This window comes from Podarcis liolepis, assembly GCF_965112155.1.
Source record: "Podarcis liolepis genome assembly, chromosome: 3".
Classification (NCBI taxonomy): Eukaryota; Metazoa; Chordata; class Lepidosauria; order Squamata; family Lacertidae; genus Podarcis; species Podarcis liolepis.
The window spans coordinates 95824377-95844091 of record NC_139557.1 but is presented as its reverse complement, the minus strand read 5'-3'; the positions used below and the strand labels follow the sequence as shown (position 1 = coordinate 95844091).

Genomic DNA, 19715 nt, shown 5'->3' with positions numbered 1-19715 from the left:
ATTAGCTTACCAACACCAAGAGGGTTGTTTTATCATCAACAATGCTTTGCGAATAATCACCATAACAATCTAACATACATTCACATTTTTAATGCAATTGTCACGGTTGGTGTTATGTACATTTCATTTATCTCTGACCTCAATGCTTACTTAACTGCTGACTGTTCTCTTTCCAACTATGTGTGTATAAATACTTGCCAAGTTAGGATAGCACTTCATACATAAAAAAGTTGCTCTAGTCCACTAAATAAGTTTTCTGGGTGTTTTCTTTTAGTTTTTAGGTTGCCACAAGACTATTTAAAGGGCCATGTGCAAATCTCTCTTCTCCGTGTACCAACCTACCCACCCCATATGCTTACTGTGGAAACACAGGGGCAAAAAGCAGCTGTTTTTGTTTTATTTTAAAATATATATACACTGCTGTTCCAGGCAAAGCCAGTCCAAAGTGCCTTACAACAACTACAATGGAAATAAGAATACAGTGGACGCTCGGGTTGTGAACATGGTCCATGCGGGAGACATGTTTGCAACCTGCAGCGTTCACAACCCGCAGCGGTCTGCACACATGCGGGTTGCGATTCGGTGCTTCTGCGCATAGTGCGATTTAGTGCTTCTGCGAAGGCGTGAGCGCTGAAACCCGGAAGTAACCTGTTCTGGTACTTCCAGGTTAGGTGCGGTGCGCAACCCGAAAACGTGCAGCCTGAAGCATTGTAACCCAAGGCATGGCTGTAATAATAAAAAAGCAATGTTACAGAAAAATATAAAACAGATTCAAAACTTCCATAAATATAATATTCCAGGTTCCATCCAGCAAGTGGGACAATATGCACAGAGAAGGCCAATCAAAACAAGTAGATCTGATGAAAATCCTGGACTGCATCCATCTGCCACAGCTCTACTGGAAAGGAAGCTATAGAAGACCCAAGAAAGATATCGTGCTTCTTTTTCTTTTAGCCACACTTCTGGTTTTACAAGCGAGAATGCAAGAGATGTTATGCACACACAGGATCATTATAGCAAGAACTGTGGGGGCGGGGAGGGGGGGTTAATCCACAGACATCTTTCCAGACAACAGTACTGGGAACTGCACATGTCCTCAAGAGCATGATCAGAATTCTAAACAGTCTTGATAGACTGGACAATTAGGGTAAAATTCAAGATGTAATTAAAACAGGGACAAATCTAAACTAAGCAGTTGAAATAATGATAAACCTGACATGGATACTTACTCATGGTGATGAGACTCCTGGGACAAATGTGCAGCTTTCTTGTTGACGCATGAGCCTGGAGCAGTATTCTAAAGGAGGCATAAATAAGTTTTATAAGTTGCATAGAGGAATTTAAGAACACACAGTACTCACTGCATGCAGGAAATAAATGGAAGAAAACAAAAGCCAGCCACCAATACCATTAATAAGATGCATGTGATGAACAAGTCAATAATCAGCTGATTCCTATATATATATATATAAATGTAAAAAGCTTTGAGTGGCGTTTTCCATTTTTTTCAATGCTGGTCATCAGGGTTTTGGGGAGCAATGATCCTAAAGAGGTGCTGGGAAGAGCCCCAAGACACATTGTTACTTTGGAATCACAGAACTGAAAGGGACCCTGAGGATCATCTAGTCCAACCCCCCAGGAATACGCAGGTAGGCAAGTGTGTGTGTCCTTACCTCTTTTATTCATAGTGTAGGCACCCAGTTCATAATACTACCCCAGCCATGCCTCTCCCCTACCCAACTCTGGAAGTTTCTAATTGCTACCAAAGTTTAAATCACTTAAGATAGCAAGTTTGAAAAAGGTGTTCATAGTGATCCAATTGTAACTGCATCACTTTCATGCCTAATTATGGAAAGAGTAGCACACATGCACATCATCAATACAGAGCGACATATGACCAGAATGAACACTGGATGATCTGTAGATACTACTGCAATGTTGAATCCTCTAAACAGCTTTTACTTAGAAATCTACATATACCTATGATTTCTGCCACGGACTATATATGGACCACATGTGGCCTGCTTACTGTAGTGTCTGCCAACTATTTTTTTCAGAAAACTGGACTAGGAGTGGATTTTAGCCATGCATGTGCAACAGCAGTCTTTGATCTTTTCAATCTACAGGATCACGTTAATACACTACAGCACTTTTGAAAAAAAGAAAGTATTTATTTATTACAAACATGTCACAGCCAGTCTTTGTAATACAAATGTATTTGTCAAGGATGCTTACGTAAATGTCACCATAATTGGTTTCAGGACAGCCAAAGCAGGCATCCTTACACAATGTAAGGGCGTGTTCATACAGTGGGCTCTAAAAATTGCTGTTATTCTCTGAAATACACCTGCATTAAGTTTCACTGGATAGGAGGTAAAATTACGGGATTTTCTTCATTAGCCTAAACATAGAAGACAAATAAAACTTTTATTTTCATAGCTGACTTGACTTACAAGTTGGAAAACAAGCACCCTCTCTCCAGACAGGTGCGTGGGCTTTGAAATTCTAAGGATTTTGAAAATAAAAATACTTGTATGACCTACTGATTATAACATTAACAACTCAATAGTTACTTTAATGCTGGAGGTAAACATTTGGCTTAGCTCTCCAGTTGCATCCTGTATTAATCTCAAAATGAGGTTTTCATGCTATTCCAGTGGGTATCCCTGGAATATAGTAATCCATTTTCTACACTGTGGCTATAAGAAAAGCCGACTGTGCCTATGTCATGCTTTGTTAGAGGTTCATGATCACATTATCTCATGGTGGACCTGACACTTTTATTCAGTTTACAGTATGTTCTGTGTACAGGCAACTTATTTCCTTTGCCAGGGCTGCTGACAACCTTTTCCACACTATATTAATCTTGTTTACTGACTTTATCTTGGTACAAATATCAGAAAACTGAACTTTTTATCTCAGGGAGAAAATAAACAACGTGTTGACAGAAGCAGAAGCTATTTTCTGGGCTAAAATTGGTTGTTTACCTCCAGCCATACTTATGGAAAAATGTTTTAAAGTCTTCCAGTCTGTGCAAAATGCATAATCCATAATTTAATAAATGCAGGCATCCTATGGAAAGTCACCGAGATACATCGGAAGGGATAAAGGAAGTACGACCACTGAACAAAATACAATTTGTAGATAATTTGCACATAAATATGAGCATGTTTTATCTAGTCAACAACTGACTAGAGCTTAGATTTCTTCTACATACCGGGGGCGTTTCATCAATGTAATTTGCTCATGTAAGCCACCTCTTAGCATCCTATGAGTGATGAAGGTAAGAAAACCTTAGGGAGGTAGAGAATCAAGTTGAAACACTTCCTATGGTTAAGCTCACTCCTAATAGTTCCCCTCTAGCTCAGTGAGGGTGCCTATGCAACCTCTGCTAGTCAAGATGCTTGGGAGGGTGGCGGCAGCTGAGGGATTTACTTATGTGGGGGGGAAGTACATAGTTTGAAATGTGTTCGGTCTCTGTGAAAGCCCCTCAGCATATTCAAACTACTAGGAGAGGAAATTTTATGACAGCCATCAAGAAAACAATTTACACACAGAGTAGGTTAAATATATAAATATATAGTAAAGGGACCCCTGACCATTAGGTCCAGTCATGACCGACTCTGGGGTTGCGGCGCTCATCTCGCTTTATTGGCTGAGGGAGCCGGCATATAGCTTCCGGGTCATGTGGCCAGCATGACTAAGCTGCTTCTGGCAAACCAGAGCAGCGCACGGAAACGCCGTTCACCTTCCTGCCAGAGCGGTACCTATTTATCTACTTGCACTTTGTGCTTTCAAACTGCTAGGTTGGCAGGAGCTGGGACAGAGCAACGGGAGCTCACCCCGTCGCGGGGATTCGAACCGCCAACCTTCTGATCGGCAAGCCCTAGGCTATGTGGTTTAACCCACTTCACCACCTGCGTCCCATATAAATATATAACTCTTAGTTAAAAAGTTAAAATGTCCACTTGGAAATGGCGGGGGGGGGGGAGAGGGGATGTGACGCAGGAAAGTGTTGTGAGATGGATGTACTTTTGATTAACACACACACACACACACACGACTTTAAAAATTATATAGCAGGTTTACTTTCAGACAGTCAATCAACTATTCATATGATTTGGAAAAATGCAAGACAAAATGTGTATTTTCTAAATGAAATTTACTGAAGAAATTTCTAAACATTCCTAAAAAGGGCCTCCAGGGACAGAGAGGACGTGAGAGTTGTCATTAAACACATTTGTTTCATCCATCTCCGTTTGATGTTTCAGTCAGGATAAAAAGAAACATTTGCACTGCAGTACAGAGAAAATGGGAAGTTAAAAAACAACTGTTGGCAGGGCTAGACCAGATAATTGTGCTGTGTTTAGAGTATATACAAATCTAAAGAAGGAAAAAGACTTTGTCAAATTAGTGTCCAGCTTTATGTAGCACGCTGTGAGTGGCCTCTACTGGCTGACCAAGGGCTACATAAGTCACCTTGTCATCTATTATTATGATGGTATTTTCACAATGGCTGAACAGATACCTTTATACGAAGCTTTTTGCTTATCAACATACAAAGTTTACACATTCCAAAAGAGATAACTCATGCAGCAACTGTAATCCATTTTTGTAATTCTAAGAAATGAGCAAGGTTAATTAATTAGAAATATAAGGAGGACACGCAAGTCTTCAAAACAGACACATTGAAATGAGGGCGAATAGCAGCTGAGTGAATGAGTAAGGTAGCAGTGAGTAAAGTATTCAAATTTTACTTTCCTAAATATTCACTCGCAATTACAATAAAAATTCAACTTCTCCTAAAACTCCTCTTTCTAATCTATTATTAATTTCAAGAAGCTAACCAAAGAAATTTTTAAAAGCTTCTACCCAGAAGCCACTGAAACCAACCGTTTGTTTTAGTGGTTGGGGATAGTGCTGAACCTACTCTGTTTAGGAAACACCTAGTTGTACCAAGAAAAATTGAATCCTGTGATGCCACTAAATCATATCTGCGCATAGATATCTAATTGCATTCTCTTTCTGTATGTGTGTGTCCTCCACCCCTTTACAGTGGTGCCCCGCAAGACGAATGCCTCGCAAGACGGAAAACTCGCTAGACGAAAGAGTTTTCCGTTTTGGAGGTGCTTCGCAAAACGAATTTCCTATGGGCTTGCTTTGCAAGACGAAAATGTCTTGCGAGTTCCTGCTGGTTTTTTCCCCTCCCCCCTTTTTCTAAGCCGCCGTTTATCAGCTGATCCAATCAGCAGATAAGCCGCTAATAGCGCTAATCCGTCAATGGGCTTGCTTCACAAGACGAAAAAACCGCTAGACGAAGAGAATCACAGAACGGATTCTTTTCGTCTTGCGAGGCACCACTGTACTACTGTTGACTATTGTGTGGTGAGGCGTGGTTCCAGAAATGCCTAAAAGCAGGTAGAACCAATTCTGATGCTAGATAATAGCATGAAATCAGTCAGTTCCTTAAAAATGAAGGCTGTTATTGTTTTCAGAACCCTCTAGGAGGGCATAAAAATACTGTTCCCTAAGTAGCCTTTCATTCATCTCAGCATCACAACTCTCTCTGGTTTACAAAACAAAGGCTGGTAAACTTGTACTAAATCTGACTGAACGTTGTTTGGAGCTGGCTATGTGTACAGAAAGTCACCTAGTGCTTCTGATTTTGGTACGATATCCTGCTTTGAAAGCTGCACTCAAAACAAGTTTCACTATTCACATGTTATAGAAACAACTGTACGAAACCCAATCATCTCCCTCAAAGCTTGGCACATGAGGGCAAGAAGGAAGGCTCATTCACATTCCAATAAACTGTGGCCTGTTGGACAGAGATTGTTACATTTGAGCTGAGCTTGTTACAAGCAGCAGCAAAAAAAGCATTTAATATCTAAGCCAGACTTGTAAAAAAAGTCCACGATACCATTTACAACGTGGTAAAAGAAGGTAATCAGTAACTTACCAATTTATATATTTAATAGTTATTAGAGGACTAAATTAATCTATTTTAATGCAAAGTAATTTACCAAATAGATGGTTATCTAGGGGGTCACACACTGAACAGTTATATAGATGTGGTCTCACTGGTTTCACTGGGAATATATAACTGTAAACTATCAGTGAATTACACTGTGGCGTTTTAAGTTTATGAACAGTCACCAGGCATGATGTACTCGTATTACAATACTACTGCAAATACTGATCCACAATACAATTACTCTCAAATAAGTTCCTTTGCTTTCAATGAAATTTATTTTATGTTCCTTTGCTTTCAATGAAAATTATTTTAAAGTAAAGCACCCTTAAAACTGTTGGCCTGCTCTCTTGTTCAGTATGGGATTATGCACTTGATTCTATTATTCCCTTAATTGCACCTTATTAAGGAGAATGTTGTCAGACCTAAATGACTAATGATGCCAAAAGGTGACTGCAGTTGTAAGAAATATTATTTTGCCGACACATAGCTTGGTACTCTAGGATATTTCTAGCCTTATTTCAGAATTCTACTTTGCTTCAGAATTCAGTCCCATTATCTTGACTGCTCAAAATTGTTCACAGGGTTATCTAGCTGACATATAAGATAACCCTCCATCTCACTAGACACCACTGGGATATGACATGCTGACCCACAGTAAGCCTTGATTATTAGCCTGAAATATATACCACACAAAAAGGGAGCTTTAGCTAAAGAATAGCTGAACAAAAATTCTATCGTATATACCGTAGTTGTTTTTTTATACAAAACCCCCCAACAATGTAAGATATACTGTATTTGATTTATCAGAGAATTTTAAAACATGAAATAATATTACATATTTAAACCCTGATCCTTACCATTTTTACTGGGAAGCAAGGCCCAGTGGTTTGAATGGAATAGACTTCAAAATAGGTTTGTTATCAGAACCTTAGATATTTTACCAAGTGGCACACAAAAGCCCCTTTCAATAGAAAGCAGCAGCAATATATTTAATTTATTCATACAATTTAGTCCCCAGTTATTTTTTCATTTGTGGTCTATATACTCTTGGGAAAAGACCATAGGTACTGATATTTTAACACCACGGAACAGGGAGCAAGAGTGCAACCAACGTGTTTTCATATATTGATATCCGCGATATCCATATTTTGATGCCTTACAAAAACGAAATAAAACCTTATATCCGTTTCAATTTACACCATTACTCAGTCAGAAACACTTTGTGCTTAACTTTGTGAGTCAACAACAATAAAATACTTCAGTGAGCACTATTCAGTTCCCAAAATAAGTAACCACTGTTGCATTCTAAATCTCTTTGCAGGTCCTTGGGGTGGAGTGCGGCTCAGCTTTGCTACTAAAACCTGTCCATCTTGCCAGCTGTTGAAAGTGGCTTGACAGTTCCAAATCACTGTAAACCATGCGACAAGGCAAGCTTATTTCACACCAGAAATCAGATTCGGATTCCACCTGCCTCTCCTTTTCATTAAATTGCTTATGGACAGAGCAGCATGACAGAATACCCAGCAAACATGTTGTCATGCCAAGTGCTAGTACCTCACTGTTGACAGACATCTGACCTGACACATCTACAAACATCGAGAAGTGTGTGTGTGTATGTGATGTTTTATTCAAAGCCTTTCCATTTCACGCAAATTGGAGTTGGGGAAGAAGAGCAAATGCAGAATAGGAACCAGATCCTAGGAAAACCAGTTTTGGTTTCTGCATCGTTGAGTTGTGGGGGGGGGGGGCTGAGAGATTTCCCCCACCCTTAACACCCCCCATCCTCAGATTATTTTTTGTACTTGTGTGTAACTCAGGGTTACTGTGAGTCAACTGGTAGTTTTCCCTTACGTGGTGGTGGTACAGCTTTGGGTTTATAAGCACGAGAAGAGGAAGACTCAAATGGGTATCAGTATGTAGATTACCTGTTAAGAACTATTGCTCATTAAGAAAGGCAGCTTTAAATAAAGTTTGCCTTTAGAATTTTGAAAAAAAAAACCATTACACTCTCCGCTTTTCCAGATAGATACATTTAACTTGTTGGATTTTACCACTGTACCCTCAGATCTCCCAAATCCTAAGCAGAAATAGATGCCTCTATTTTTTGGAGAAGAGTAAGGAAAATAAGGTCTCATTCACAGTTCTGGCAGCATCAGTATCAGTCCCTGCGCAAACGAATACATGAAGCTGAGGGATAGTGTCCATGTATTTGGCCAGTTTATAGAACTGGCATTTATATCTGAGTTACTAGGAACAAACTATAGGACCACATTATCAGCATGGAGTTTAAACATATGCCCATGCACAATTCAATAAAAACAGAAATATTTGCAGGCAGTAATTCAGACATAGGCAAACTCCGGCCCTCCAGATGTTTTGGGACTACAATTCCCACCATCCCTAGCTAACAGGACCAGTGGTCAAGGATGGTGGGAATTGTAGTCCCAAACATCTGGAGGGCTGGAGTTTGCCTATGCCTACAGTAATCTCAACTGTGGTAATTTTACAGGTATCAAAATTGCAACCCAGTTTCTACAAAATGGTTAGTTGGCTACTAGCTGTTTTCTGGATCCAATTTAAGATGCTCACGTGAGTGTTTTAAGTCATAAACAACTTAGGCCCCAAATATTCAAGGGGGAGCTCTTAGCACTTCCTCCCAAGTTTGGGGTTTGGTGGCCCAGGAAATGGTAATCTCTGTGGCAGCTCCAAGCAGGTGTATCTGGCCTCTTCATTAAATAGTTTATGCTGTATACTGAAGATGCACCTTTGACACCTGAGATGCATGTTCCACTCTACTCCTGTGACTGTAATTTGTTTTTACTCTTTTTAATGTTGAATTTTAAATTGCTATAACCTGGGATCAAATGGTGGAGTAGGTAATAAATTGAATAAATATGTAAATAACAATTAAATGTGTAAAAATTTATAATCTCTATAATTTGCATGTTATACATAGCCCACTATGGATGTTGGATGGCAACACCTTATAGAAATAAAGCTATTTTTAAAAGGGGGATGCAAGCAGCACGCACACTGCGATATTAGGACCAATCCATCAATTCTGCTTATATTAAATGATGAAATATGTAGTATGCGTGCTATTTAAAATATTTTAAACTGCCCTTCACCAACATTAGGGCAGTATAAAGAGGCATAAACAAAAAGAACATACCAAAAATATGTCAATTGATCTTAGCCAAAAGGCCAGTTTATGCAGTGTGCTTATGATAAGAGACATTTGCCTGAAACAAGTATTATTGCTCCTAACACTTTGCAGCACTGGTTATCTTTTCCCCATGTTTTTGAGCTGTAACCTTCATATTGCTTCATTTCGCACTGAAAGAGACTCATTGATTTTAAAACTAATAATGGTTTACATGTTGAAAACGGTGGGTGTGTAACTATTAATATCTTCTGTCTCCATCTGCAACATTGAAACAGATTGACCACTAGATGTTTTGAAAAGGGCAACTGCCACATTGTTCCCTTGGCACACCAGAATGGCAGGTCAAACTTTTGTTCCTCTTGTCCTACAAACAATTTTCAAGCCAACGCTCAATAAATAAATTTGGTCTCCGCACTCCCAATCAGGACTGCACAATCCCCTCAGTAGCAGACCTATGATAAATGGACTTATTTTCCCAAATCAAACACTTGAATTTAAATTCAGATGAGTTAATGCAAAGGTCAACATTGTAATCAGTTCTTTTGATCTTTATAGAATTTCTGGAGTAATACATAATAAATCTGAAACAAGGCAATTTGCAGCTCTGTATGGGTGGCTGGTAATAAAAATCTTAACGATTAGAGCCTTTATGTACTTAGGGAACATTTTATAGTAATAGCTATAGTGAGAACCTCAATGCATGGGGAAAGATGGCAATAGATAACACAGAAAGACATGATTGCTTGATTGTTTGTGGTTTATACAGCATGTGCTCATATGAACTATAAACAAATTAAATCACACATCTGCTGATGAATTAACACTGCTTGGTTCTTTGCTCACTGGGCAGTCTACAACCTTACAACGCAATCCTATGTATGTTTTCTGAGAGGTAAGCCCCACTATGCTCAAAGAAACTGAATGCAAGGTAAGTAAGTGTGGCTAGAAATGGTGTCTTAGTCATGTTTATTTACTTGGAAACTCTTCAAAAGCATGGAGGGCATTCAAGATCATATTCATTTTAGAAAGCAAAACTTTCTCTCAACTTTAGCAGAGAAGTAGAAATTATTTTAAAATCTACAGTGTTTATATGTGCTGTAATGTATGGCATTATTTTTTAAACAAATGCTTGCTGTTTAACAAAATTAGTTTTAGACCTACAGGACACAGGACACCACTTGTGTTAAAAGTTAAGCTTTATTTACTAATGAGCTGTGGTCAGAGCAATAAGCTCCTCCTACGTTCACATGCATTCCATGCTTGCAAGCAAGAAACTCCCTCCAGATTGTGTCCTATGTTCACAAGCTTATTATTGCTGTTATTATTATTAGAAAATATTTCCACTTAAGTGGTAAAACTCAGATTTTACAAACATCTTCAATCTTTGCAAAATTTGCTCCCTTCTGTTAATGATGAGGATAGGTGCTAGGAAAAGGAAAGTAAACAATTGTCAGGGCAACTGGGCCAATATTATTTCCCTCATCTCTTTCTGCACAGTTAACTAGTTGCAAAGGGATATGTGCATTTGAGTTCACATATAATTACACACTACTGAAAATGAAGTTTGTGAATGGATGACATAAAATCCCAGAACTGTAGAGTGGAAGGGACCCAAGTGTCATCTAGCCCAACCCCGGCAATGCAGGAATCTTTTGCCCAGCATGGGGCTCAAACTCATGAGCTGGAGGTCTGCATGTACACATCCATCCAAATGCATATTCCCTTTCCCATCCTTCCTGAATTACTCATAAGAATCTATGGACAATTGGATCAATGGGGATGGGATGACTTGCCAACCAGCACTGGCAGAGGAACAAAAAAAAAAAAAAAAAAAGGAAGAAAACACTTGTCAAAGCAATGGAGTGGGAAGGGTAGGGTTCACATAGGCATAGTCACATCACACAGATAACCATGCACTGAAGAGAAAGGTCTTTTAAGTGATAACATGATTTTAAATAAAAAAGAAGTATACTGGAGAAACAACTGCTGTGAATTTGTGTGAAGAAATGTACACAGATAGGTAGAGCTGTGGATGTACTGTGGTACTTCGGGTTACAAACACCTCGGGTTACAAATACAGTGGTGCCCCGCAAGACGAATGCCTCGCAAGACAAAAAACCCGCTGGACGAAAGGGTTTTCCATTTTTTGATGCGCTTCGCAAGACGAATTTCCCTATGGGCTTGCTTCGCAAAACGAAAAAGTCTTGCAAGTCTTGTGATTTTCCCTCCTTCCCCCCTTTTTCTAAGCCGCTAATAGCCTTTTAGCCGCTAAGCCGCTAAGCCTTTAATAGCCGCTAAACCGCTAATAGCACGAATCCGCTAATAGGATTGCTTCGCAAGACGAAGAAACCGCTAGATGAAGAGACTCGCGGAACGGATTAATTTCGTCTTGTGAGGCACCACTATACTTTCGGTTACAGACTCTGCTAACCCAGAAGTGTACCTCAGATTAAGAACTTTACCTCAGGATGAGAACAGAAATCACATGGGGGGGCAGTGGCAGCGGGAGGCCCCATTAGCTAAAGTGGTACCTCAGTTTAAGAACGGTTTCAGGTTAAGAACGGACCTCTGGAACTAATTAAGATCGTAACCAGAGGTACCACAGTATTTGGAGACTCTTCTCAGTCCACTCTTCACCCCCCAAAAGAGATTTAACAAAACCTGAACACCACAAAATTCAGCTCACCGTCCATTTAGAATTGTGCTTTGTTTCACACAGTTTCAGAGACTTATGATGCCCATGTAGAACAACTGTATACATGATCTATGAGCACAGGTCATTCATTGGTGGGCAGAAGCAGCAAATGTACTGCCCCAGAGGTGAATGCCTCTGCAAATGAGCCCTTGAGCAGTGATGCATTGGATGGACAAGCATCCACTTACTGATGCTGATGTAAATGTGCATTTCCCACTTAGAATTGTAACGGCCTGCAAAGCCCTTTTGTTTTAGGCAACTCTAGATTAGGGCCTCTGTTAGTACTACTAGACGTGAGGTAGGTAATAAATAAATATGAAATATGAACTGTTACATTGAACAGTTCAGCTCAGTACTATAAATTATAATGTTTGTGCAGCAGTTTTAGTTCAATGTTGCAAAGTCCTAAAGTAAGTATTGTACTCTTAATATATTTTACTGTGCCACATATTCAAAAGAACAAGCCAGCAATTTTAACTGACAATGTGATCTGATTTAACAAGTGAAAGCAACCGCCCCTTATGTATTTTAAGAGCTCTCATTCGATGTTGAACACATTCACAAATACTACTTCCATATAAACCACTCAAATGTGTCTTCTTAGGGAACATGTGGCAGTGGAGGGGGAAGGGGCAGTGTCCACATCCAAGCGGATTTCAGCTGGACAATGATGAAAAGTCCATATGTTCCAATGCCATCATAAATTATGTTGGAACATTCGGTCAGGCCAAGAGGGACTCCAAAAATAGGCTGGAAACAGCTCTTTGACTGAAAACAAATTGCCTAAATTCCAATATGAAAAAAACAGTGATCTTGACATATATTTTCTTGTGGCCACTGCAGTTTGAAGCTAGGTCTGCAGAGATGAAATACAATATGCTGCAGTTTTAAATTTGGAAATTATTATTCCATCTAGACACAAAAATGCAGAGAAATCTGCATGGGTCCAGTGCCTCTGGGCTCAAAGATTTATTAGGAAATAAAGGAAAAATGAATGATGATATGTCAGCTGGCTTGGACCCCAGCTATGAACTGGCAGTTGGAAGGACAGAAATCTCAAATGATTTTCCTTTTAATCATCCAACACATTAAAATATGTTTGTAAACCAATTATTGCAGATGAAGCCAAATGTCCAAAAATGGAAAGTGTTAAGAAAGCCACAAATTAATAGGAGAATTACCCCACTGGGCAGTATGTCCTTAAAGGAGCATGCCATCCACTAAATATAAAATACATTTTTGGGGGGGGGGGACAAATTAGGCTCTAACTTAACTGCCTATAAAATAGTTGTTCACATAATTTTAACTTAGACTTAACATTTCAATACCAAGAAAATGTCAACTTTTAGCAACAACATTTTATATACCTGATGAAACCACTTCTGCAAGGTATACTACAGAAGTGGTCTGGAGCTTAATTACACTGTTTTTGCAACTTAACATTCAATAAACGTATTTTTCTCAATGGTAAGGAAACTACTGCACTTCCAAAGAGGAGAGGGAGACAGAGGAGAACCAATCTGATAAACGTGTTTGCTAATTAATCCTATGATCTCGCTAAAATGCCTAAGATCAAATAGAGTATTGTATTAATTGCCATGTTAAAAGTACACAATTGTCAGTTATTTTGAAAGGTGCAACTGATAAACATATATTACAGCTACCTGCACAACGTAAACCCAACATAGCTGTTTTCTGGCACACAGCTCCAATGCACTAAAACAATTGGAACGCACACTCCTTAATCCTGCACACATTTTGGCTGCTTAAATCCTATTTCAGGTTAATAAAATTAAAGTAGCCTAATAGTGTGCAGTGTTGGAACCAAAAACATTACATGATTGCTAGAGGCCTAATCAACTTAAAAGTAGCATTTCTGATGTCTGTTGCGTTTAGGGAAATCTCCAGATGATCCAAAGCAGTCTTGAGGAAAATGTCTTCCTCGTGAAATGTTTCAATAATGTTAATAGTGGTAATAAAATAGGCAAGATTTAGACCGCAGCCTAAAATATTATGTCATTACAATGTTTTGAGTTAAATTCATTTATTAAATATTTATGTGCAAACGCCTACATGTTTTGCCTGGAGTAAAAAAAAACAAAAAACAGAGAAGTGAGCAAAATATTTAGTTATTTTAATTACCAGTGCAGTATCAAACAACAAAGCCATATTGTCCCACAGCATGAAGTGATCAGATATCTGCCCAAAATGATGGACAGCTCTGGCCCATTGAACAGGCAAAAAAAGAGAAAAACCCATTTACTCTCTGCCAGATGGGACCTACTGGACGCTTCAGCGCAAACAACTCATCCTTCTTCAAACCTTCTTGTCCAGCTCTAGAGCCAGCTCCAGCTGATAATGATGGATATCAAGGCTACAGTAAAGTGGGTGACAAAAGCAGCCTTGTTATAGCTGCCAGTCTTTCGGTCTTGTCATTATTACACATTGAAGATTTATTTGAGTTTATTGTTGTGCACTGGGTCTAGCCATTTGCAATTCATCACCTAGTACAGAAGGTTCAAGATAGTGGCCATAGCTATAATTGCCACCTCCACCTGCTTCTTGAAATTATGAGGTCAGCAGCTAGGGCAGCCCACTGTTCACAGAGCTCTCTACACGTCAGGAGAGACGTCTGCTGTAAAATACCAGGGCTGCTCATCTCTACATAAAAAGGTGGTGCCAACCTTGTGGAAATTCTGCGTTGCATTTTTAGTTTACGCCAAGCAAATCTATGCACGGTCTTGAAAGACCAGAGATTTCCGAAAGGTTAAAACAAAAAACACCTCTTCTGAAACTTTAGACTGCTGCTGTTTTACTTCATGAACGTTCATCAACTGTTGGTTTTCTTCCTAGCAATTATATTAAATCTGTTAAAAATAATCCTATTTAAAAATAATTATGTATTCTTCTATGCAGTTTAAAATTTTCTAAAATAAGCAACGTGACACTTTAGCCTGCCTAAGCATGATGTGATTCCTTCTCTCTAATGTTCCTGGATGTATGTGAGGCTAGCTGTTACCCCAGTTAATGAGAAATGCACTCTGTGTATGCTCAAAGGCAAAAACATCTTCATTATTTCACATATTAGACGACAGAATCTGAAACCAGTATTCAGTAACAGGTTGCAGTGTGCTTTATAACCAACATGCTAATAATATTTCAAAATATTTTCATACTGCTCTTCATTTGAAAGAATTTCAAGGTGGTATAAAAATATTAATACCAAAGCATAAAATGGCGACGGCCACCCATCCCTGCATCTTTCTTGGCCTGGCTGGGCAAGAGTTCCACACAAGCACAAGGAGCTCTATGGGGCTCCAGCCAAGCTCGAGGGGCATGGTGAGCGGAAGAGGAACTAATGCTTTCTTTGCCTCCTTCTCCTCCTCTAGGGGCAGATAGCAGAGTGAGCCTTGAAGCTTCTTTGCCATGGGAGGAGAGGGCTGCTGCTTCCTGAAGTCTCCCTGCCGCCTCCCAGCATATGCCGCCTGAGGCGGCTGCCTCACTCAGCCTAATGGTAGAACTGGGATGTATCGTATCTGTGCTTTCTTTTTGTATTTTCATAGCTTAAATTGTTGTTCTATCATATTTTGTAGTCAGCTGCCTTCAAGTCTTTAGATTAAGGCTGGGAGGCAAGTAATGTTAATATGTAAATAACAATAGATTGTAAACTAGATCAGGGAATGTACGTCAGGTATCCAGAGGTGAAGAAGAAAGTGTAAAATATATTTATTCATTTACTAACTAATCTACTCTGTCCAATTAAATTCCGGCCTCTTGGCCCCTCAAGTGAAACCTTCACATAGCTCAGACTTTAAAATATTTTCTAATATAAGAAAGCATTGACACAAGCAGAAGGAAAATAGCATTCATTCAACCAGATCCTGTGCATGGCTAGCTTGGAAATAATTTCCACTGTGTTTAAAGGGGCTTCCTCCTAAGGGTGCAAAGGATCACGGCTTTATTTTCGCAATCTACATAACCACTGAAGGTGGTGCTTCTGTTACTCAGGTAGAAGTTAGCAGCAGCAAGAAGCCGTATGTTTTTCATACATTTTTGATAGTGGGGAGTCAAATAATGAGGCAGCACATGCTGCCTACAAGCTGAGAAGCCTGTATAAAACTGTAGCAGACCCACCTTGGCTGGATCAAAGTCAGGATAGTCTCTGGGTTAGCAGGTTGTAGTTGGCCCCTACTTCACTCCCAACTCTGAAGTTGCATATATGACATTTGGTGCTCACATATGTATAGTCAAAGAAAACTATACAGTGGTACCTCAGGTTAAGTACTTAATTCGTTCCGGAGGTCCGTTCTTAACCTGAAACTGTTCTTAACCTGAAGCACCACTTTAGCTAATGGGGCCTCTTGCTGCACAATTTCTGTTCTCATCCTGAAGCAAAGTTCTTAACCTGAGGTAATATTTCTGGGTTAGTGGAGTATGTAACCTGAAGCGTATGTAACCTGAGGTACCACTGTATTAATACACAAAAAAGGGGGATATTGCATATCTTAGTGGTACATAAACTTCTATGCTTTCCTGGCAGCAAAAGACTCTAAAGCTCCCTTCATGGGTTAATCAATTGAAATATCTCCTTGACATCACAGGGCTTCCCCAGCCATGTTCTAGCATTCACACAATGAGGATTATGTAGCTCTCCAGGTGTTGCTGCACATCCTGATGGGAGTTTGAGCGCAACGGTACCTGGAGGGCCACAAAATCCTCATCCCTGATCTCAAGTGAACTGCCTGGGCAGTTGATAACAGTCACTCATGCCATTGCTGGTCATTCCTTTTCTCTGCCAATCCTTTTCACAGGTCAAACGCTCACTGCACTGCAGCAATGAGAGGGGATCTTGAATAGTGCCAGATTCTAACATGTTGCCTGTCAAACAATCATTCAAACTTTTATTGTAAGGCGTTAGCATAAACAACATATCAAAAAGTCTCCTCTAAAACTGATTTGAGCTGATAGTGTCTTTGGTTATGAATGTAGAGACCATAATAGGTGAGACATGAGTAGAGAAACCCTTTTAAGCTCATTTACATTTTTTTAAATGTTAGTTTTTCAAATATGCTAAAAGTATTGCACCCATACCTATTGTTGCAATCCTATTCCTTGCAGTGACTTTAATAGAATACCAGTTTCAAACAGCTGTATTTGGATAGTTACAAATACAAAATAGGTGCCATTATTGGCTTCTTTATGTGTTTTATGAAAGGCAGGACAAATGAATGAAACAGATGAATCCTAAATATTTGAATAATTAAATACTGATTAATTTTCTGCGTCTTCAGAGTTAATATACTGATGGCTATGAAACTGCAGTAAACATACTAAAGAGAGAACCAAAAGTTTACCACCTCTAATTTGACAAGTGATATAAAAATAATCTCTTAAGAAAGATAACATTATTTGCAAATTGAGCAAGAGGACCCCAATGATAGCCATATATAATCAGTTGTCACCTTGCAGCTCAATTAGCCCTCATGTAAAAACGAGGCATGTAAGGAGAAATGAGGTTTTGACATTATCTCTGCCAGCAAGATAATTACACAGCCTTCATTTAACAGTAGGGCAACACTACTGTAGCAACAAATTAACTCAGCTCCATTTGCAATTCATGGTGTGTTTTCTCATTTAACACCATTTGTCTTACTCCAGTGAATGTTTCCATTAGTTTTCTTCAGCAAAGCAAAAATATTCCTTGTTTTGATTTCAACATTACGTCACCAAATCACTATGTATCTGTTCCAGTAACTTTAAGTAAGCCAATATAAATCTGATTTAAGGCCCTTTTTCTGCAATTTTAACTAAAATCTTTGCATTTTGGTTCACAGCCAAATAAAAGTGGAACAAGTGCTTTTGAATTTAATGGATACAGAAATTTGTTTCACTTTGCATTCATTCCATTTCACTGGGAGCCCAAATTGTCATTTTATTAATAATGACGAAAGGCATGTACTAGATTAAATTGCCAGTAAAACCAACAAATCCTTAAATTTAGTACTACAGGGCATATGAATGATGCAATGCTCACTCACTGCAAACCAGTTTTCAAGTCAGGAGACAGCGTCACAAAAGTATACTCCTCCCTGCTCCCCTACCCAGATCAAATTCCTGCTTCCTTCCTTTACCTGTATGTTTCACATGTACAACCACACTAAACATGGTTAAAAATCACCCTGGTTCCCTCTTAATTAAGATTTGCAAACACTCTTCAAACTCTGTTTTTAGTGGTTCACCTGTCAGGGTAAGCCAGGGTATGAATGTATGAACATGATGGCTTCTATTGATGAGCTGGCACCCACTTTGCTCCCCCCTGAACCTTTTAGGTCAGCGTGGGATGGCAGCTAAACCATGGTTTGGTTCAGTAAATTGTCCAAATCCAGGCTTATGGTTAAAGTATCTCCTCCCTAACCATGATCTGTAACCATAGGACAACCTTTGGCTACTGATTGCGGTTAAAAAGGGGAAACCTTAACCATGACTCTGGGTTTGGATGACACACTTACCCAAACCTTGACTTAGCTGCTGTGCTGCACTAACCTAAAAAACCTGGAGAAAAGTAGAGTGGCTGCAGTCTCCGCCTTGAGAGCCAGAGCGTTTGCACTAAGCCATGATTTGGCTTAGCATGACATATGAATGTGGCCTAAGAATGGAATTCTGCTTAGCATGAACAAACACTTGGAACATGTCAATAAAACACTTGGAGCACATCAAAGCATTTATATTAATAGTACAAGGTGTGAGAAATTGCTGAATCCTGCCACTAGCTACTTAACAGAACCGACATATTACAAAGGCAACAAAAGTCAACAGGTGATATAGCCAGCACAGTTTCCACAGAATGTATTTTAACAAAATGCAGAAAATACAGACAATAGGCGTCAAGAAATACAATAAAAACACACACACCAAGCAACACACCATACATGCAAAGTGATGGACCATTATGTTCCAATGTGTTCACCTGTAGGTGTGGCTCACGACATTTATGTCCTGCACTTCCTGCAGGGAGTTCAATGCAGCATATGTTGTTCTTACCTCCTCCCACATCTATTTTATTCTTACAACAACTCTAAGCTAAGAAGGCTAAGAAGGGATCAGAACTCTTGTCTCCCAGATCCTATTTTAGTTACAGAACAAACATCAGTCATAATAGAAGCTGAATTTTTAGAATTCTTCGTGTGGTCAAGAATTTATGAATGAATCAAAACCAGAGTAATGATTCCACCAGTACGACTGCAGGACATGTTAGAAAATATTCACCAAGTTCACTGGGGCACTACAAAATGAAGACATACAGACCTTACAAATTTGTGCTTAGCACTGGCTGGTTCCAGTAGAGCCCTGTATCACAATGGAATTACTGGAGCTTCCATAACAAATATTGGTAGCTAATCTGCTTACCAGGAAAGGCTTGATTAATCTTGTTGTCACTGATTGCTATTCCTAATACTTGGAGATAGCAAATCTACACGGCACAGACATGGGAAGAGTGATCACTGTTCTAAAGAGTGTGTTTGCTCACCATGGCATGCCTCCATTTTGAGGATAGATAATAGGCTTCAATTATCTGGCATTGCTTTCAAATGCTTTGCAGTAGACTCAGCAATTTTCAGCATATCCTCTGTGGACCACACTGTCTTCATAGCAGTGGGGTAAAAGAACAGGTTGTTTGGACACTGGAAAACCTGCTCTTAAAAAATAAGAGGATACATATACAGCTCTTCTCATTTAGAGCAGGCAGAACTGTTCATGAGTAGACAACTGTGTACAACCCTACTAACCACTGAAGGAGCATCAAGACTTCCATCAGAAAGCTAAATTGATAAAAGTCAGCCAGAGGCACCATTTTAATATCAGACCTGCAAGCAGAAATG

The 19715-nt window shown here is 39.3% G+C and overlaps 1 protein-coding gene across 6 annotated transcripts in view; it reads right to left on the bottom strand.

Moving 5' to 3' along the window:
* Positions 1-19715, bottom strand: part of GPATCH2 (G-patch domain containing 2) — a 103995-nt gene that overhangs the window by 41639 nt on the left and 42641 nt on the right. For all 6 annotated transcript variants that reach the window (XR_014523560.1, XM_083494536.1, XM_083494539.1 and 3 more), the window contains one exon: positions 1230-1297. Coding sequence is in view for 5 of the 6 variants with exons in the window: in XM_083494536.1 (XP_083350662.1) it covers positions 1230-1297 (68 nt within the window). In the remaining variant the exon portion in view is untranslated. The remainder of the gene's footprint in view (positions 1-1229; positions 1298-19715) is intronic.